General features: G+C 38.7%; 3 protein-coding genes across 5 annotated transcripts in view; all 3 read left to right on the top strand.

The window, feature by feature from the left end:
* LOC145491344 (uncharacterized) overlaps positions 1-21,676 on the top strand; it is a 515,242-nt gene that overhangs the window by 186,364 nt on the left and 307,202 nt on the right. The window lies entirely within an intron of this gene.
* Positions 1-21,676, top strand: part of LOC145491351 (uncharacterized) — a 122,422-nt gene that overhangs the window by 76,126 nt on the left and 24,620 nt on the right. The window lies entirely within an intron of this gene.
* Positions 11,962-17,827, top strand: LOC145491365 (uncharacterized). 3 transcript variants are annotated; one of them, XM_081470544.1, is made up of 3 exons: positions 11,962-13,358; positions 13,835-13,933; positions 17,695-17,827. In XM_081470544.1, exons 1-3 carry the CDS (start codon positions 12,011-12,013, stop codon positions 17,763-17,765), a joined length of 1,518 nt encoding a protein of 505 aa, XP_081326670.1. In that variant the 5' UTR covers positions 11,962-12,010; the 3' UTR covers positions 17,766-17,827. The 3 variants fall into 3 exon arrangements, with proteins under 3 accessions (XP_081326670.1, XP_081326671.1, XP_081326672.1); XM_081470545.1 differs by lacking the exon at positions 17,695-17,827 and adding an exon at positions 17,218-17,276; XM_081470546.1 differs by lacking the exon at positions 17,695-17,827 and having other exon boundaries at positions 11,964-13,358; positions 13,835-14,040.

Raw genomic sequence — 21,676 nt, 5'->3', positions numbered from 1 at the left:
TATAGTTGACTTGATTATGATTCAAATCTTCTATTTTTCAAATGTACATGATTCTGTTATTATGTGAACTATTTTCTAATCTCTATCATCACAAGGTCAACCCCAACTAACATTGCTTTTAAATAACGTTTTTCCGTTGTTCTAAAAAAAACAGCCAGTTATTTACATCACCCATGAGGCCTAAGTAATGGATTGGTGTAAAATAGCACTTGACAGGAAGCTTGACCTGTCCTGGATTAAGTTCTTGGTTCTTGTCAAAAAAACCTGTACTATGGAGCTAGGCAATCATCGATGGCAGAAACCAAAGTAGAAACTTTGTAGTGAAATATGGTAGGTCACTAGACGGAGCGCCATTCCATTCGCTTGCTGATCAAAACCTCCAGTTTTGCAATTCTCAGAAAGCTGCATAGAATTTGGTTTACACGGTTTATTAAAACACATTTGTTATACGTTGTAAGTAACTTAATACATTGTGAATCATTTTAGACCAGGCGTAGTTGCTCTGTTTTCCTCGCCGATCCTACACGTAAATTCGGTAATACTGCTTGTTCACCTTTGCTTTCTTAACCTGTGCAAAAATAAAGAAAGAAAAAGGTTACTACGTGATCTTTCTTCTTGGGCCTCGTCTTCTAGACTTCCAAAAGTGTGCAAGGTCTCTGTTAAATGAGATACCTTGGACATTCGATGGTGGGAAAATTGTTTGGACAAAATGGAGTTGTGCCATAAAGGTTGTCAACAAAAATTGTGAACAAGGCCGTAGCTAGGGTTTTTTTAATGGGGGAGGGGGGGGGGGGGGTTTGGGAGAGGGCAAGGGAGCGAGCCTGTGGGTGGTGTTGGGGCATGCTCCCCCAAAGAATTTTGAAATCTAGAGACTTGGAAAGCTATTTTCAGCATTCTCTACGAGATATTTTGTCCAAAAAAATGAAACTTGATCAAGTGTAAAATGACAAGTACTTTTAGAACTTAGAAGAATATTCCGAAGTTTTGTTAACCTGATACACATATCTCTACTACACTGAACGTGTATCGCTAACTAACGGGATTAGTCTGCTTCGTTTGTAAAAGATCTCTTTAGTTGTCTTTTCGTTCAAAAAATTCTTTATCAATCTGTCTTAAATTTCCAAATTAACATTGTTCCGAACAAAATATAAGTACTTATTTACGTATTTGCAAAGGTAAACTAATCATAGTGAAGTCCAAGAGAAAATGGTCAAACTAAGTTTGTTTTCTGACTGCGATTAACATGGTTCTGGCGCGGACCGATCTTAAGGACGGCGCCTACTTTCGTCAGTGCGCACACGTTCTGCGCATCACGTAAGGTATAGTAAGTGCCACACGCGCGCTGGAGTTGACATTCGACGCAATCAACTACGCTACCAAGTACACGACTAAAATGAAAGCAAAATTTTCCTACTGTGACCAAATCAAGTTTAATGAACCTGTACGAATAGCATCATATCGCTAACCACTAACTGTTAACGTCTTCCAGCTGAAAGACTAGCTGTAATCTGTCGAAAATTACACTGAAATTCAACTGCAAACATGTACCTGCAGATGACGTAGTGCGCGATACGCAATTGTTTTACTTACAGGGGAGGTGACAGGAAGACTAAAGGAAAAAATGTAACGGGCACCGTAAGAGTTTTCAAAAATATTAATAACCGGCTTTAAAATACGCGTGTTTACCCCTACATTTTATGTTATGAAATGGAAGTGGCAAGCCTATTCCACACGTGATTAGTTTCTGGTTGTGAGCAGAAGGTATTTTAAAGACTATTTTAGCTGGACAGAGGAAGGCTGTAAGAGACGCTAAAAGCGCTGTTGCAACGATTTTGTCATTAAAAACATACCAAAATGGTTTTTATGTTATCATTTACCATGTAGTTTTAAGATCTTTATAAATGTTATTTCGTAATTATGTAAAGGCGAATTCTAAGGAAATCTGTGAAGAAATATCCTTTCCTTCTTTTTTTCAGAAAAATGCTGATGTCAGCATTTTTGTTGAGATTCAAGGATAATTAATTTAACGTTCAATCCGTGAGCCCCGCTTACATTGCACATTTTCTAGCGTAGGATTTTAGTCATATCCTGCACGTATTTCTTGTGGGTGTTTTGTTGTTTACACCCTATAGTAGCGAACTTTGTACTACAAAGATTTAGTATAAAATAAGTTCCATCTTTGTACGTTGTAGTTTAATCCTAACGAAGTCTCACTAGCAGACGAAACCGGTCGATTAATAAACTCAGTTGTACAAGAGTTTTAGTTGTTTCTGCGTGCTGCTCACAAGTATTTTTATTTTAAAATTGTCTAAGTCATCGCTTGAAGAGGCCACATACATACGTACACACATTACTTTATTTACCCTCGGATTTCAGAGTAGCTTATGCAGCTAATATCTCCCAGCATTTAGCCATCAGATGAGAGATAGACCACCACACCGTGAACTACATCCCCAACTCTTTTCAATCAGTGTGTGGGTTCTTTTACGTCCCACAGAATTAATAATGAACAGTTGTGAGACGGGGCCTACGGTTTATCGTCCTTATCCGAGAAGACTAGAAAGTCTAACCATTTGCAGATGTCATTTATGCAAAGGCAGCACTTTCTCCTCAATTATCTAAAGAGCCTGAGTGTTGGTCCAGGCGGGGTTTGAACCCGGGACCTCCCCTTCTTTTAGAAGGAGAGACAACGGTTTCGAATAACTTCCCTAAACGGCGTCAGAATGGCTTCAAAATCAGCACAAGAGGCAAGTACGTGACACACTTGGCGTAGGAAAACTTTATTTCAAATTAGATAGATATTTACACAATTTTTTTTACGATCGGCGACTTTCCCATACAATTCTACATATACACTTTTAATTCACTTCTCTTCGGTCTTCCAAAATACCAATTTGATCGTCCTCATAAGATTCTGAATGCCGTTGCTAGCGTGTATATCTGATTCCTAAATTCGATCACATCACTCCTGCTCTTGTTAACCTCCACTGGCTCTTAGTAACGCTAAGAGTTCACTTTAGGCTGCTTCTTTTCGCCTACATAAAGGATCTCCTCTAGCTTCCTCTGTCACAAGCCTATTCTGAGATTTTCACTTCATTCCTGTGATCAAGCCCTTCTATTCGTTGCCAAGAGCGAAATGCACTTCACTTGGTGACTGCGTCTTGTCTCGCTCGGGTCCATTTTTAATGGAACAATTTGCCCTTGGCCATACGATCAAGCTCGTCTTTGGACATTTTTTAAAAAACAGGTCCGCACTGCGTACTTATGTTGCTAGCGTCCTTTTTTGCTTTTGAATTTTAAGGGTTGAGGAAATTAAACTGGACTGCTTATTGGAGACAGGCTTCTTTATTGCGATAGAGTGCTGTTCCTTCCCCTTCTTCCTCGCGTTTTTATGCAACCCGATCCCTACCCCTTCCCCTTTAGTGTGTTTAGTCTGCTGACGAGAGCCCGTTAGCTCCGCTATTACGTCACTCTGTACCGTTGTCGCAGTGTTACGTCTTTTTTGACGAGAAATATGTTCAGTTGTGAAAGACCTTTAAAGGAAGGGAGCCTTTTTACATCAATGAAGGGATAAAAATATCGTACTACATAAAATCCCTGGGTCCCGATTTTATCCGAGTAGTTCTATAAACAGCATGTAGTAACTGCTATAAATTAGGAGACGTTTTAAAGGAAGGCTGAACCCACAATGCTTATTTGTTACCTGTTTTACCCATGAGAGCGTGAGATAAAAGAGACGGGATATTCAGTGATTGAATTTGCAGGAGAAAGGCGAGTCTTACAAAGAAAGATACCGGTATGCATTTGACCTGGAAGTCATCAGTTGATATTTGATAGTTTTGTGTTTTGATTGTCGCGGTGGGTTTTTGAGTGAGACGTTGTTGACGTTGTTAGCTGGGAAATTTTTGAAATAATATTCAGCCTACGGTCAAGAAGCCTTCGGTTAAAGCAGCACGAAAGAGGTCTCTGCGGAGGAGAGAGTGCTGCTTCTGTTTTCCTCTTTGTGTTGCACTGAAGTTGATAAGATCTTGTAAAGAAAACCGGATGCTGAAAACACGAACCTGTGAGACATCAGTTGACCATTTCGACCTTATTAAAGCACTTATCCTTGTCAACTCTATTAAACACTTTTCAAAGGCAAACTTTTCAACCTCATTTTAAAACACAATGACATTTGCATGAAGGATCCATGAAGACATGATTGATCATCGCAGTTAGACACACAACTTAATCCAGTTCAGGCCTGAAATTTTTTTAGGCTTTAATTTCACAACTGCTTAAGTTGTGTGTCTAACTGCAATGATCAATCATGTCTCAAATATATGAACTTTCATATATTCATTTGTATTCTAATGGCATTTGTGCGGGCATTTGTGCCATCAAAATTGGAGTAATTTGAGAAATTTTAATTAGAAAATAGTAGTTTAGTTATTTGGAGTAGTATTCTGATCTTAAACTTTAATAATCCCTTTGTTTTGAAATCCAATGCGTTGTGGCAAGTGTTTTACCTCGAAGCTATTCGCAAGTAATTTTAGATAGTGTTTCCGTTTAGTTGGGGTGCGTATCCATTTCATGAATGCTCTAATTCGCAGAAAATGACGGTCGGATCAATCAATTTTTCCAACCTTCAGTTGCCAAGGTCAGGTGTTTTTTTTCTTTTATAGCTTGTTTTGAGATGCGGTACGTTGCCTGTTTGCATGTATCGAAAATCTATCTTCGTATCCTTCGTAATTTCGTATGGGCTATCTTTAAAACGGGGAACGGGGAATCGGGGAATCGGTGAATCGGGGAATCGGTGAATCGGGGAATGGGAATGGGGAACGGGGAACGGGGAATCTTTAAAATGGGGAATCTTTAAAATGGGGAATCTTTAAAAGTGGGAATCTTTAAAATGGGGAATCTTTAAAAGCGGGAATCTTTAAAAGCGGGAAACTTTAAAATGGGGAATCTTTAAAAGCGGGAATCTTTAAAATGGGGAATCTTTAAAAGCGGGAATCTTTAAAATGGGGAATCTTTAAAAGCGGGAATCTTTAAAACGGGGAATCTTTAAAATGGGGAATCTTTAAAAGCGGGAATCTTTAAAATGGGGAATCTTTATTAAAAGCGGGTGATTTCTTGTCAACCACTGTTTTGACTTTCCTTCCTTGTTCCTGGTTTTTGTGATAAAAACGGCTTCAAACGACCCTTCCCCTATCACATCTTGTTCGCCGAGATCATTCCGCTTAAACTGTGGAAGACCTTCAAAGCGACCGATTCTTTCTTCTTTAAAGTGAATGCAATGGGCACTTTGAAATTGTCTTCGCATGACTGCATGGCGTAGAAAGAGGTATCATTAAGCGGGTGTATACAAAACGAAGATCGAAGATCGAAGACCGAAGATCGAAGACCGAAGACCGAAGACCGAAGACCGAAAAACGAAGAGCTCATATAATTTTAGGCCTTTCAAACTCAAGGCAGTTATAATCATCGATAATCAGGCTAAAGTACTTTATCGGACGCTATCACACGCGAAACCGACTAGGTCTTCGTTTTGTAGTTTAGGCCGGGTCAAACTACAAAACGAAGACCCTCGCTCAAACGCTTTGTTGGACGCCAAAAGACGCGAAACCGACGGGGTCTTCGTTTTGTAGTTTAGGCCGGGTCAAACTACAAAACGAAGACCCCGTCGGTTTCGCATGTGATAGCGTCCGATAAAGTACTTAAGCCTGATTATCGATGATTATAACTGCCTTGAGTTTGAAAGGCCTAAAATTATATGAGCTCTTCGTTTTTCGGTCTTCGGTCTTCGGTCTTCGGTCTTCGGTCTTCGGTCTTCGGTCTTCGATCTTCGGTCTTCGATCTTTGATCTTCGGTCTTCGATCTTCGGTCTTCGGTCTTCGTTTTGTAGACACCCATCATTAAGCACGCAATGACGGATTATACGCGAAATTCGCCGTCACATCGTTTGGGCATCGAGCATCGAATTGCTTTATTGCCGGTTTTCAGTGTCATGCAATTCAAAATAAACAAAATGAAAATGAAAACAGTTCAAACGATAAAGTCTAGAATCTTGAAGAGAAAGAAGGTAAATATGCAATGACTTTCGCTAAGATTCAGGTCACAGCAATGTTTCTTACGCAAGACATGCGGATAATTTTTTTACCCAAATTTATAGAGATTTTGATGGAGACGCCATGCTGGCGCCCATCCGGATGGCGGCCGGAAACCAACAGAAACATCTGTTTTGCTACAAAAGCGTGAATTTATCTCTTCAAGAACTCAAAAACATTTTAAAAATAATACTTTTTCTAATACATGAACTGTTCAGATAGCCAAATTCCCCGAAATAAGTCACTCTTTTAACCAACATGACAGCTTTCTTACCCTCATGTAAATGCCGCGTCACGCAAAAGATTAGAAATTCAAGCGCAATCTATTATAAAACCAAGAACCCACTTGGAGCAAAAATTTGTATGACTATTAGTTTTCAGCTGCTCTTACACATCATGAAAGTAAAATCTCAGGATGCTTAATAGTTTTGTAGTTTGAATTTTAGCGACGTCATCTGAGGGGACTGTTGATTTATCGATTAAACAATCAAAAACGTGTTTTCCCTGCCATATATTTGTCGTTAAGTCGTAAGTCCTTCCATTAGCACATGATAAGGCTACGACAAATATCCATCGCTGCGAAACTAAACGTCACAGTCCGGAGTTAAGATAAATCCAGGCGGTTAGATTCTTTGGTCGGTCTAGCGGATCTCAGAGTGAGAATCGAGATTTGAACCGCTCCACTATCACGCGAAATCGATGTGCTTTAATAGCGTGCAATAAAATTACAATAAATAAATTCCACAACTGTCTCTGTACCTGTTGAGTTGATACATATGAGAGAATAAATAGCTTCCGGTGGGAAACTGAGAGATTCTCGTTCACTTTTCAGTAAAGATTAACGCTATTAAATATTCCCCACTTTAAAGATTCCCCATTTTAAAGATTCCCGCTTTTAAAGATTCCCCATTTTAAAGATTCCCGCTTTGAAAGATTCCCCGTTTTAAAGATTCCCGCTTTTAAAGATTCCCGTTTTAAAGATTCCCGCTTTTAAAGATTCCCCGTTTTAAAGATTCCCGCTTTGAAAGATTCCCCGTTTTAAAGATTCCCGCTTTTAAAGATTCTCCGTTTTAAAGATTCCCGCTTTTAAAGATTCTCCGTTTTAAAGATTCCCGCTTTTAAAGATTCCCCGTTTTAAAGATTCCCGCTTTTAAAGATTCCCCGTTTTAAAGATTCCCGCTTTTAAAGATTCCCCGTTTTAAAGATTCCCGCTTTTAAAGATTCCCCATTTTAAAGATTCCCGCTTTTAAAGATTCCCGCTTTTAAAGATTCCCCATTTTAAAGATTCCCGCTTTTAAAGATTCCCGCTTTTAAAGATTCCCGCTTTTAAAGATTCCCCGTTTTAAAGATTCCCGCTTTTAAAGATTCCCCGTTTTAAAGATTCCCGCTTTTAAAGATTCCCCGTTTTAAAGATTCCCGCTTTTAAAGATTCCCCGTTTTAAAGATTCCCGCTTTTAAGATTCCCCGTTTTAAAGTTTCCCCGTTCCCCGTTCCCCGTTCCCCCATTCCCATTCCCATTCCCATTCCCATTCCCATTCCCATTCCCATTCCCCGATTTACCGATTCCCCGTTCCCCGTTTTAAAGATAGCCATCCATTTCTCACAGGCTCGTGTTTTCAGCATCCGGTTTTCTTTACAAGATCTTATCAACTTCAGTGCAACACAAAGAGGAAAACAGAGACAGCTAACAACATCAACAACGTCTCACTCAAAAACCTATTGGGAGGATCAAAACACAAAACTATCATCTGATAATTTCCAGGTCAAATGCATATCTTTCTTTGTAAGACTCGGCCTTTCTCCTGCAAATTTAATCGATGAAAATCCCGTCTCTTTTATCTCACGTTCTCGTGGCTAAAACAGGTAATAAATAAGCATTGTGGGTTCACCCTTCCTTCAAAACGTCTCCTAGTTCATAGAACCAGAAATAGAACATTAATAGTGACTCCATGCTATTTTTTAGGACTACTCGGATAAAATCGGGACCCAGGGATTTTATGTACCACGATATTTTTGTTTCGCATAGAATAAATCAAAGACCTTCATTGATGTAAAACTGAACGCGCCCTTCCTCTAAAGGTCTTTGACAACTGAACATGTTGCTCGTCAAAAAAAGGCGTAACACTGCGACAACGGTACAGAGTGACATAATAGCAGCGGTAAAGGGCTCTCGAGAGCAGACTAAACACACTTAAGGAGAAGTGGTAGGGATCGGGTGGCAAAAAAGTGTGAGAAAGAAGGGGAAGGAACGGTACCCTATCCCGGTAAAGAAGTCTATTTCCAATAAGTAGCCTGTAATTTCCTCAACTGACCCGTAAAATTCAAAAAAGCAAAAAGGACGCTACGCACACACAAGTACGCAGTGCGGACCTATTTTTATACCAGATGATCGGACTGTCTAAACCCAAACTAAACACTGTCGACCGTGTTGATGAAACATTAGGCCTCACGGAACGGTATCCTCCCCCTTGGACCCCTGATGCCCAATTTTTTGAGACATGCGCAGAGTACTTTCTTTTGGGAAACTGCTGTTCTTAGGGATACGCGGGCTCAACTCGCTAATGTTTACATTCAAGCTCACTCAAGCAAATTGTTTTAAAATTGCAACAAAATGTCGAGCTGATGGGACGAAAAGGAGTTCATGGCAGTCATTTTTCCCGGTTAAATCAATCGTCAGTAAAGAAGAAGAAAGAATTAAATTACCAATAAAAACGTGAAAAAAATAGCTGCAAGCAGTGTCCGAGTAGAATTGAAAAACCTGTCGAGCGAGGAAAAAATCGACAAACTCGAGCGAGGCTGTAAACGCCTACAGTGTGAAAGTGCCGGCCTGAAGAGGACAATACAAACTCTACGACGAAGTATAGGTGAGTGTCTGCTCAAGTAGTCATCAAGCCGTCTATAAATCTCCTAAAAAGTGGTTCTTAAAGTTTTTGAATTGCCAGTAAAAGCCGCTTTCCCACAAACACATTAAAAATTCGTGGCGATGTCAATTAATGCGAGTTTCGATGTTGTCACTAAAATTTTTAAATTCAAACTTATTTAACGTAATAATATATTACCACCACAAGGGGTCAAGGAATACTTAAAAGGAAAATATTTTTAAAAAGTTTGTAAAATGAAGCAAACTAAATGGTATGGTCACATAGGACACGGCTGTGTCAAAATACCAAACTTGAAGCGGCGATTTTGGCGATCGAGTTGGACGTTGAGTTCCGAGGCAGACAAAAATTTAATAACATACTCTGGACTGGATATCAGCGCTTCACAAAAAAAGGCTCCTTCATAGCTGGGTACGCAGTAAACAAGATTTGAATCGCAGCTAAATGCTCTTTTGAAAAAGTCTGCTTGCTCGAACCATTGCAAAATGTTCAAAATTAGATATTTAGGTTATTTTTAATTTTATATTACGCCAGTACTTCAGGTACTTTCGTAGGTTCATGTTAAAAAAAAAAAACAGCCTTTTAACCAAAAGCGACCGACAAATTTTAGTCTAGTCGTAAATTTCGTGAGAATGCATTTTCCCCCAAAGGATTTGCCTGCCTTTCGTTTTGTAAATTAGCAAGTCAACATCTCGACTCGATATAAGCGGACCGCTGAGGAAACAGTAACTTTCAGAAATCCACACAAATACACTGTATACTTTAGTTTTTCTATCCTTAAATTTATTATTTAAATAACACAAAGTACAAGTTTGTACTCTCATAAAACTTGTAAGGCCCTATTTATCATAGTAAGGAACAGTTTTTAATAATGACATTTTCATATTTACAGTATTTTTGAGAAGAATTAACAATGACCTAAGGAAAGATGTCTTGAAGTTACAAAGTGAAGCAAAGAAGCATGAAAGAACTTTGAAGTCTACTGAATTGAAAACGAAACAAGTCGGTAACAAACTACGAGGGACAAAATCTGCTTCCACAAAGCTGAAAAGACAATTAAAGGAAAATGATGAAAATGTAAAGAAACCTAGGTATTCCCTTGTGGATACATTTTCTCATGGCAAAAATGGAACAAATCATAGAACAGTCATGTTTATGGCCTGCATGAGATGTTTACAGCATGCATGTTTGCTTTCTAGCCAAAAGGCACCCATTGCATTACATCTAATTTTCAGTATTTTATTCAACTGTAGCCCCCCAACAAATGTTGTTGTCTCACTATCCACACTGGCAGACTGATATATCCTATAGGGGGAGGCCAATAAACTGATATTATGCAAAAGATTTGCAAGTAGCCAATATGATTTCCATGTATGGAGTGATGACTCCAACAAAGGTGGCGAAGAGCAGCACATTGTAGGTGTCCACAACTGGTGCCCAGAGATCAATAAACCCAGGGCATATGTCCTTGGTAACAGTTTGACAACATTGTACAGTCTTTGAACATTGATCTTCCATCCACTTTGGACATGAATACCACCCAGTTACCTATGCAAGAAGAATGAAAGTCAAATATGGGGTGGCTCTTTCTAAAAATGTATTTTTGTAAAAAGATTATTTTCAGTTGTAAGAATTTCATACTAAATAAATGTGCTTCAACTATGTTCTATCTGAGATTCAGGTAAAGTAATTAGTTTGTGAGGAGTCTTAGCTATTTGTAAAATACAAATTATTGCAGTGTAAATAATAGTGATCATAAATATCAAAATACTTCTGAGTGATTATAATGTAATACATGATTACTGTAGAGTTGTACAGTCAGCAGTTTACAGTGAATGTGAATATAAAAATACTTCTGAGTGATTATAATGCATGATTGCTGTAAAGTTGTACAGTCGGCAGTTTACAATGAATTTGAACATACATAATTGTTTTTCATTATCATTCATATGGGGCAGTTGTTTAAAACTAGCATGATAAGTAAGCCGCATAATTTTCACAGTAACAAGGTTGAAAGGAATCGAAAGTAACTTAATATAGTGGAATGTAAAGCAGAGCAGTCTTTATTAAAACCTGATGTAACTGATAAAACGCACAATAGCCTGAATAATTTAATTCCCTCCCAAAATTTCATGAAAATATTATCAACAGCGGGATGTCTAAACAAGACCACCTTTATTCAGATCATTAAAAATGAAAGTGCCTATTATGTTGGAAAAAAATCATTACTGGAATACCAAACAGTTTTTGTGGCTTACTAATCAATACTAGCAGGGGGTAACTATTTGCATTTACCTGAAAGAATGGAGCGTGAACTCACCTCTCGTAGCCTCGAATTTAACATCTCCCAAGCTGTCTCCGTGCGCTTAGTGCATTCGATATTTATTCCACTACAATATCTTGGGCGCGCGGGGAAAAAGTTGAAATAACTTCAAGAGCAATCAGTCTAGGCCTCTAGACCTTCATTATCCAGGAAACTAGAAGACAAATCTCGAATTTCACCGTTTTGGTTTTTCGATATCACCGCCTCTGCCCGCTGAGGACGGCAAAAAAGTAAAAAAATACGTATTTCTGCCACTTACGCGACGAAAGAGAAAAAATTAAAACGGTAGAACTTTCAGCTGTGCCCCATTCTTCCTTCTTTTCACGTCTATGGGCCAAAAACTTCGCGTTGGAAGACGATATTCAGCCAAGAAGTTTACAATAATTTGACTGGAGCAAGTGTTTCCGAGAAGCCGTTCGACTGCGCATGTCATAAATTTTTTCCTGCTGATGTACTGCATACCATTCCGTGAGGCCTAAACATGAATACTCTGTCCAGATGTCATGTCCGATCATGAGGTGTTTCTTGTGAACTGGGTCCTATCGTGTGCCGAATCCTTTGCCGAATATGGAAGCGGAAGTGGCTGGTTGTTATAACAACGGGTGATTAGTAAGGGGAAGTAATGTTTCTGTGGTTCTGTGTCTTTGCTGCAAGAGTTGTCTTAAAAAGCGATAGACAATCATCATCATTTCAGTAATTGTGTGCTATGAACTTTTCTAATGGGAACTGTAGGTTCAGTCCGCGTGAACGCTTCCGGAAAAAGCATAGAATATCGCCTCGTTAGCAAGGATGTGACTGATTCGCGGCTAAAATCAAAGCCATCTGATTACGTGGAGGTTCATGTTTGTGACGATGTTTCTCAGCGTATCGATGTTATGTTCGTCTGCAGCGAGTGGGGATCCTCCAAGGGAGGTCTGTCCACTTTCAACAGGGAGTTTGCTGTGAATCTGGCTAAAGAATCAAGCGAGAAGATCAAGGTTCACTGCTACGTCTGCAAGAGTAGCGAGGAAGACAGAGAGGATGCCAGAAAACAAGGAGTGAATTTGATCACTGCACGACCTCTTCCAGGATGTAATGATCCGATGGAGTGGTTGAGAATGCCACCGCAAGAGCTTCCAACTCCGGATGTTGTTGTGGGCCACGGTGGAAAGTTTGGCAACGCTGCCTCTTTTATTTCGCTTACGACAAAATGTAAGTGGATATATTTCGTTCATGAAGAACTGGGAAAGCACAAATTAGAAGTCGACTCCTCATTTGATGCAATTGCAGACGAGGAAGACAAGAACAAGCGAGAATTAGAGCTTTGCGCAGCAGCTAATCTGGTTGTTGCTGTGGGCTCTCGACTACAAAGGAAATACAGGAGTAGTCTTCCTGATATCAAAGTAGAAGTCATCACTCCTGGAATTTTCAAAAACTTCTTAACTCCGGCAACACCACTGGCCAACGATCAATCAGCGGGGTTGGAAGATTTCTGCAGTATCTTCATGATTGGTCGCGGAAGTTTTGAGGACTTTGCCGTCAAAGGATATGATATTATTGGAAAGGCAGTGGCTTCTCTTGACAGGAAGTTTAAACTGACCTTTGTTGGTCCACCAAAGGATGAACAGAGGAAAATAAAAAATTGGTTTCGCAATGAAACAAACATAGCGCGCAACCAGTTGACCATCCGTGGCTATCGCAATCATGAAGAAATGAAGATGTTTCGGGAAGCTGACTTAATCGTTATGCCTTCGCGCAGTGAAGGGTTTGGTCTGGTTGCCCTGGAAGCAATTTCAGCTGGAGTGCCAGTTCTTGTTTCCAGTGAATCTGGGCTGGCTGAAACTTTAAAGGAAGTGGAAGGTGGGATGACAGTGGTAGTCGATTCAGATGAGCCAGGGGACTGGGCTAGAAAAATCCAAGAGTTATTCGAGCAGACGCCAGCAAAAAGACATGCCAGTGTTATGCTTCTCAGAGAAAAGTATGGAGAGATTTATACCTGGGCGAAGGAGTGCAAGAGATTTGAACAGATGATCGATGGATTGATTCAGAGGCCTTGCAGAGCTCCTCCTTCAAGTTGTGTATTGACAGGTTCGCTTTTACATATTTCACTTGATTATTCCTTATACATATTACAAATTGAACATAAGGCTTAAACCCATGAGGTTGGAAAGTGTCAAATTGTGGTACCTGCCAGTGGGAGGTTAAAGGTGTTGTGTTTATGTATGTGATTAAGGACTATGACTGAGTAAAAGAAAGCAAACTAAAAACTGAATGCACAGTGTGCGATATTATTTCGAAAGCTGTTCACAAGGTCTTTTAACCATATTCAGACTGGAAGGTGGTTGGGGTTAGGGAGTGGGGGTGGGGGTGGGGGGGAGAGGGAAGGGTGCCTGCTCTGTCTTCAGCCATTTATAATTTTTTGAGCAAAATCTGTAGGATGGTCAACAATTGTGTGGGGACTACTTCAAGTAAGCAAAATGGTAGTTCTTCATCAAAATGTTGTGCATCACATGTTAAAATATATTATTGTGACTTGCAGTGTATTTTATTTATTGTTTTATCAGACCAAACTGGAAATATTATCACTGTGAAGGTGGAAGCAGTTACCTCTGCACAAGATAAAGGACTGGTGCAGACAAACAGGAGAAGAAATCCATTATCAGGTTAGTGCAGTCAAGGTTTCAATGAGTGCCTGGGGCCGGCAAAACTCACCGGCCACTTGACATGATTTTGCCATCTACTTTGACTGGGAACTTAAGCCTGGTTCTCACATCCCGCCGACCTACCCACGACATAGTCATTGGTTGCAACTGATAACGTTCGGCAATCTGTAACAGTGGGTCCCTGACACATATACGATGGGTCACTGACATTCTAAAATTTGTGCAAAATGCAAATCGAATTGGTGCAATTGTCAACCATTCCATCTGTAAATGGGCAATTCCACCATCGTGGACGTTACATTCAGACTTAATTTTGAAACTTTAATTTAGCACAGACAAAGAATAAAAAGGAGTTGTCTAGTTTTCCATTTATGAACATGTTTGTGCCTACTGACATGTTAACTGGGCTGTACAATTTTTTTAATTGACTGATTTCTGTTAGAGATATATAGAGTGAAAAACCGGGAGGTCTAAAACACAGGTCACGGGTCATTATTTCACCAATACTCGAACAACCCTAACTCCTTCTTAATGCTAATCTTAGGTCTAAGTACTACACTAAGACAATGTTTTAGGCCTAAATACTACACTAAGACAATGTTTTAGGCTTTTAAGGTTGTTTCGATATTGGTAAAACAATGACCTGTGACCTGTGTTTTAGACCCGCCACAAAGAAACACTCTCGTGGACATTACATAAAAAAAACAACCACAATATTGAGTGCATTAGTAGTAATTCAAAATTACTGTGAAGTATCGGGGTTTTGTATGAACTGTTCCAAATATATACAGTTTAGTGGTTGTGTGACCCAAAAAGGCTGATTTCATTTGAACTGATCATGACATTCACAATTTGGAAGGGTACTTGAACTTTAATGTCGCGGACGTTACAACCAACATTGCGGACATTACGCTGTGTGGTTTTTCGCCACTCTGGTTTGCCATTTGGGAGGTATAAAAGCCATAGTTTTAGGATCGGTGCAGCTTCATTGGCCGCTGAACAAGGGCTCTCTGATGCTCAAATATGGTTAATGGGAAGATGGAAGTCAAATGCCTTTAAACAATACATTTGGATTAACTCCTTTATGGCCTCTAGTGTTGGTACCTAAGATTACAGAAAGCAATTTTGTTTTTAGATAACTTGCATAGGCAATTTGCCGGGCAAATTGCTGAGGTGATGACGTAAGGTTTGAGTCCTTCCACTTTTTGGGATTGTGGATAATTAGCAGGGCTAATTATTTATGTATCCCTTGAATTATCACTCATTGTTTTTGGGACTTTTCTGGTGCAGGAAGTTATGCTCCTCTTTAGAGAGTAGAGAGGGGCCTCTTTGCAAGCAAAGCAAGGGCAATCAACAGGGTTGGTTGCTTTTGACTACCTAGAGGTAGAAGTAGTGGCAATTAGCAGGGCAACTGTTGGTATTTCTGGCTCCAATAATTGTTATTTAGGGACTTTTAGTTAGGATATTGATTCCATTTCATTTTGTGGCTCTGTGGCTATCAATGGCTTGGGTGGGGTGGCCCTGGGGAGGGCTGTGGCGATTTCGTGCCCTCACCTTTTTGAGGCAGACAGAACTTTGATTGTAACTTTATATTTTAAGGTTCAAATTAAAGCGGCTTTGTTTTAACAAAGCCAAAATTTTCCCATATTGTTGTGTTTGTTAATTATGTGCCCAACAAACAGAACATGCCAGTGATAGCCAAATTGTTGCACTGGTTTAATAATTTTATTGGCAGGCATAATGCATAAAGGAATTTATTTGTTTTACGAATAAAAGATTTCATGCATTGCCCCGCCTATTTTATTCTTACCCAGAGCTTGGCGAACTTGGCAGTCTTAAATATTATTCGCTAGATTCAACTTAACCATTAGGGGATTGGGTCAAGGCCTTAGTTTGATTCGGTGTCGCGTACATGGTGTATGTGCTGTCATAAACAAACAGTTGGAATTCAGATTGATTTTAGTGGAGGCATAGAGTTAGTTTGCTGAGTTTTCCCACCTCCACCCCAACTTGCCTCCTAGGTTTTAGTGAGGCAGTTTTGTTTTTTTTTGAATTCCCTTATTCTGGGACGTTTTTGATATTGTTGTAAGAAAGCAGTTCAAATTATACTTTAGATCTTTTCATTTCAATTATTTGTTTTGAATTTGCTCTTATCTTGATGAGCTTGAACTTGGTTTTAGATGGTGATTGCGATTTCCTGCCCTTACCTTTGCGAGGCAGATGGAACTTTGATTGTAACTTTATATTTTAAGGTTTAAATTAAAGTGGCTTTGTTTTAACAAAGCCAAAATTTTCCCCATATTGTTGTGTTTGTTAATTGTCTGCCCAGCAAACAGAGTGTGCCATTGATAACCAAATTGTTTCACTGGTTTAATAATTTTATTGGCAGGCATGATGCATAAAAGGGTTTAAGAACTGTTAGAAATGTCTATGTTCCTCAGAATGGCAGAACCTCTTCTATTGTTGAAATTTCAGATTAGTTTACAACCCACTTGAAAGCTGCTGTTTTTGTCAAAATGTTTGTTAGGTGAAACTAGAACAAATCTAGAAGGACATATGGTCATGTGGTGCAATGGTTGAACTTTTAAGAACCATTTCAAAATGTTTTTACTTAACTTCAAGAAGGGTAACATCCACAAAGTAATGTCCAGAACAATGTTTTGCTGCCATTATTTCGAAAATGTTCTTGTTTACTGGAAATTTTTCTTTACCAAAGTGTTTCTATTGGATATCTAGCTGTGTGACAAGAATGGTTTTAAAATCTTTCATGTAGTTACTTTCGAAAAGAAAAAAGATTGTTAAAATGTTGCAGACGTTATGTAACCTCAGCGATGAAACTAATTTTTGTTATGTTTACTTTTTATAAAAGTTCAGGGTGAAGTTTATATCACTTATGTATTAACTCCAGTGAAGGACTTTTTCTGATACAAGTGTCTGAACTCCCTGAAAACCCCGGGCAAGCCGGCGGTCAATGCCTCAGGGACAGATTATGATTCAGTGATAAATGTTCACATATGCTGTAATGTCCCAGGTATGTCGGCAGCATATGAGAACCAGGCTTTACCTCAAATTTTAGGAATAGCAAGAGAAACATTTTGCTGCAGAACATAAGCCTAATGGGTTGTGCGTACATGAATCAAATTTGTCAGCGCAATGCACAATGAAGCATGATGAGGCAGAGGCTGTCGTTTATTGCCACTGTTGGAAATGATATTGAGTTTGAATTTTTTTAACTCAACTTGTGGAAATAATAATGAAATTATAGTTGATTCATTTTATTGCAGTTCAGTTAAATAGAATTGCAAGCCAAAATGATGCTGCAATGTGACAATTAAATACTAAAGGAATGAAAAGCAAGTATGTTGCATCTTAATTATACATGAACTTCCAAAGAGACTTATCTTGCAATCAGAAAGTTTTCAGTACACTCTTGTTAATAGACCCTTTTTAAAAGTGGCTGCCAATCTAAAAATTATTCTGTCTTTTTTATGCATTTAAATTAGCCTCGCTCAATTAGACTTGTCTGAAAGTAAAAATTTTAAACCTGCAAATGAATTTTTAATCGGCAGTCATTTATGAAAAGAGTCTTTAAAGTGTATAATGGTCTCAACAAAATCACTTTTGTGTGCTAGAAATGCAGCTGAATGCACCTCAATGCACATATATGCACATACATTTTGAAAATTTTCCAAGGCCCTGTGAGCACCCCATCTCTCATGAGCAGGAGCAGGTAACCCACTTTGGGACTTTTCCCCCATAAGGCCGCCTTTATTGTGACCAGATGTACTCCACGTACCTCAAGATTTCCTCCTGCTACTTTAGTTCAACTTGAAAACCTGGAAGATGAGAGATAAATCCAAATGCAGTGGCATAATATTTCACTTCCCATGGTGCCCAGATTGCATGGTGACCACATTTTGGCAGAAAACAGAACATTTGAGTGTTTACTCTTATGATGGCCACACTCCATCAGGTGAAAGATAGCATTTACACAGCTAAAAACAAGAACATGATTCTCGAGATGAAAATCTTGCTATTTCACAATAATATGTAGAATAATAGTCTAACAGTAGCTTGTTTCCGTGTTTACAAGGCATCAAGCATGCGCACATGTTTCAGCAAGTACTCTTTTTTTGCCAGATTTCATTCTGGTGAATATGTAAGTAAGGGCCAGGGTCAGACCATGAAATCCACCACGCAGTTCTCGGAAAAACTATTGCGTTCACTGTCTTGGCAGCTGTACATTTCGGAATTTGAGCTCCCTTTATGGGTTTTCAGCATATTGAAATAACATCTTCATCCAAAATTCAAGTGAACTTTTTTTGCGTTGTACTATCTGAAAGCCTCAGCGTATAAAATCACTCAAGAAAAAACAAAAGACGGTGCCACAGGAACGTTCCCTACTCAGAGATTTAATTCGAAGACAGGACATAATTGCTTGGCTGAATTTGAAAATGTTCAATCTATTGTTTCAGTTCTGCCATCTGATTGGTTTTCATTGTCTCGGTGGCCCCGGTTCCAGTAAATGCACTGTAACTAACCTTCGATTCACAGAACTAACCCAAGGATATATTATTATTTTAACTAGAGGTTAAGTTAATTCAACCTGAAGTTAGGATTTAACCATCTTGTGAACAACTGGACCCATGACTATACTAGACTATACTGGACAGGGGCAAGAAAGTGGCCATTAGAGAGGATTCAATAATTGGGCTAATGCCAGGGAAAGTACATGTGATGTCTAAACATTCTGGACATACTGCACTTACTAAGGTTACAGGCATGATGTCTTGACACGTTTGAATATTAAGCTTGTTCTCTGGAGACATTGTGGCTGCACTGCTCTAGCTGATCTTGTAATCTGCAGCTCCCAGGTTCAAGCTCTCCACCCTCAGCTACTAGATGGATTTGTTCCTGGTTGTCCAGAGTATTACTTGATCCTCACTGGGTAGGATAGGGCTGGGGACTGAGAGGGTGGGTGGTGAGTGAGCATGTTATCCTGTTTGAGAACCCTTAAAAAGTGAAATATATATATAAAAAAAATAAACTAGTTCAAAAAATTGGAGCCCTCATTCAGGAGCATTGTGAGTGACAACAACATCAACAATTTATTTGTGCTGAATTCTTTTTGTAGAAAAACATGCCACACCCACGTTAGATGAATTAGAAGAATTGGGTGCTGAAATTGGAGAAGAGTGGATAAAGCTTGGGCGTCGCCTAGGTGTGCATGATGCAGAACTTGAAGAAATAAATAAAGGTCATGACCAACTGTCTGAAAAGGGATACCGCATGTTAAAGCACTGGAGACAAAAGAAAGGTTCTGCTGCAACCTACCAGGCTTTGTGTGATGGGTTAAAACATAAACTTGTACAGCGCCAAGACTTGGCAGAGAAGTTCTGTTACATTAAAGGTAACAAGAAGATCTTTTAGATCTTATAACCGTGCTTTTAAAATTTAAAATTTTGGTGGTTTTGCTAACCTTGCTATCATCTTTAGCAACTCAATCTGTTTTAAAAAAACAATTACAATCCCTTGGGCCCTGTGATTTAGTCATCTAAAGACCCTGGAAAGACAATAAAATAATTCAATTGTTTCCCAATGCTGGAATTAGTTGTGTCTAACAGTAAACACCTCAATTTCAAAACAATGATTTACATCAATATTCCTGAACACTTTTTGTTGTTATGAAAATAATGGCTTTAATTTGGATCGCACTGATTTGGATCATTTGTCTGTGAGTGATTCACCTTTTTTTTTCCGCGATCGAACTCCACTTTTAGTCTTTTTTTTAAATCACAAATTAATTACGTACAATACTAACACTACTCACACTACTAACACTTCTTACAATACTTAAACATTACCTACAGTACTAACATTACTTACAATACTAAAATCACTTACTCTGTTGCTGACATTACTTACAATACAACTGTTACTTACACTACTACTACTAGTCACAATACTATCGTAACTTACACTACTGATACCATTGACAATACTGTAGCTTACAATATTCATTTTACTTACGCTTGACATTTATTACATTTAAAATCAATAGAATGATATATGTATCTAAAAGTTCACGGGTGTTTGAACGCTTGGTCACTCCATGGATAGTTTGCTTTTTAGCAATACTTTAAATGCTGTTATGCTGTAGGTTTCACTTTCTTTAACTGCAGTATAGATGTAGTAACGGGCTACTATCAGGCAAAGGTTGACAACATGGAAAGATCGCTTCTCGGGGTGATGTGCATATATTTTGCCAGTGGTACAGCTCTCAGGGGCATAGCTAGCCATTTTTGACTCATAAGCCCTTCCATACTTCGTATATGTAAGTGTAGTGCGGCCGGAGAAGATGGGGGGAAGTCAAGCATGCCTATGATTTGTTCAATCAATTCAGTTTTGACTCATCCTGGATATCTGAATTTCTTGCTCGGCAAAGGACGGAAACTGATCTCTAATGTTATGGTGGGATGCCATGTTTCTCACGTTTGTCATTTGCAGTGACCAATGGATATCATAATGGTGAATTGCTGCTGATTAAGCACAATGGTGCACTCATTTAGGCCTAGCAACAAAAATGTAGACTGCTTTGAGATTTTTAAATGCCGAAAAGATTTTTGGAAGAATTTATCAAGGTCAATAATTTTTAGAGTTTTTAGAGCCAAAAAAGTCTGTAAAATGTGTTAAAAAATGTTTTATATGCACAGTTAGGAACCCAATTTGCTTGTAAAGCTATATATATGAGTGACAAGAGGCTTCAGTCATGGCTTCATGAACAGCAGGTTTTTATTTTAACCATTAATGGGATTTTTAGACGCATTCTCAAGATTTGTTGTAAAAGTTTTGATATTTTTCGTTAAAATTTTGAGATTTTTAGAAAACATGAGATTTTTAGATTTCTTTCTGAGATTTTTATAACTTTTTTGGAGATTATCTGGATAGATTTTTGGGTGATTTTCCAGCATTATTGTAGCTAGGCCTCCACTTGTTACATGTATGCAATCTAAATATAGAACTTAAGACATGAGAGAAAAACCTGAAAAGAAGGTTGGGGACGTGAGCGCTTGAATGGTTTTCTTGAGTGTTTTTGTTTTTGCAATTTTCTTTTCTTCCACGTTTCCTTAACAAAGTCACCCAAAAACTAGTTCTATGAAGTAAAAAAAGAAATATTCCAAGAGAAAAGAAATGTACCGAGAAAACTTTGTTAGCCTGGGCTTACTGGCTTAAAGGGAGCTACATCCCTGGTTGCAAATGCCCAGCACAATGCATTGGTTTGTGAAAATAGTTTTTCACATAAACAATATTCCAAACCTTCTTCGCAAGTGTTTAAATAGGATGTTTTGGCAATAATTTAAATTCTTGATAACAAAAATAGAGGATTTATTTTAAACAAACAAATTTGTTCCATGCATGACTGATGGAAACTAATCTGTTTTCTGTGGCTGGATGCAGGGTGTCTCGTGGGACAAAGTGAAAACCAAAAACTAAATTTATAGTTCCTTGATGGATGGAACCCATCCATTTTCTGTTGTTTCTGTGGTTGAAGATCTCGCTTGTGATTGGTTGGAACACAATAAACATTCCAGACATATTTTAGGTGTTCATGGTTTTGTTTAGCTTGACTGTAACTAGGAACTTGCAAACAAACTTACTGTAACAATCATAATTCAAAATTTTCAAATGAGATAAGACATTTGGCTTGCATTTCCTCTGGATCATCATGGTACTTTTAGTCTT

This window comes from Orbicella franksi, chromosome 6 (assembly GCF_964199315.1).
Source record: "Orbicella franksi chromosome 6, jaOrbFran1.1, whole genome shotgun sequence".
Lineage (NCBI taxonomy): Eukaryota > Metazoa > Cnidaria > Anthozoa > Scleractinia > Merulinidae > Orbicella > Orbicella franksi.
Note: the sequence above shows the minus strand (reverse complement) of the source record. Positions and strands in the feature narration are given on the sequence as shown.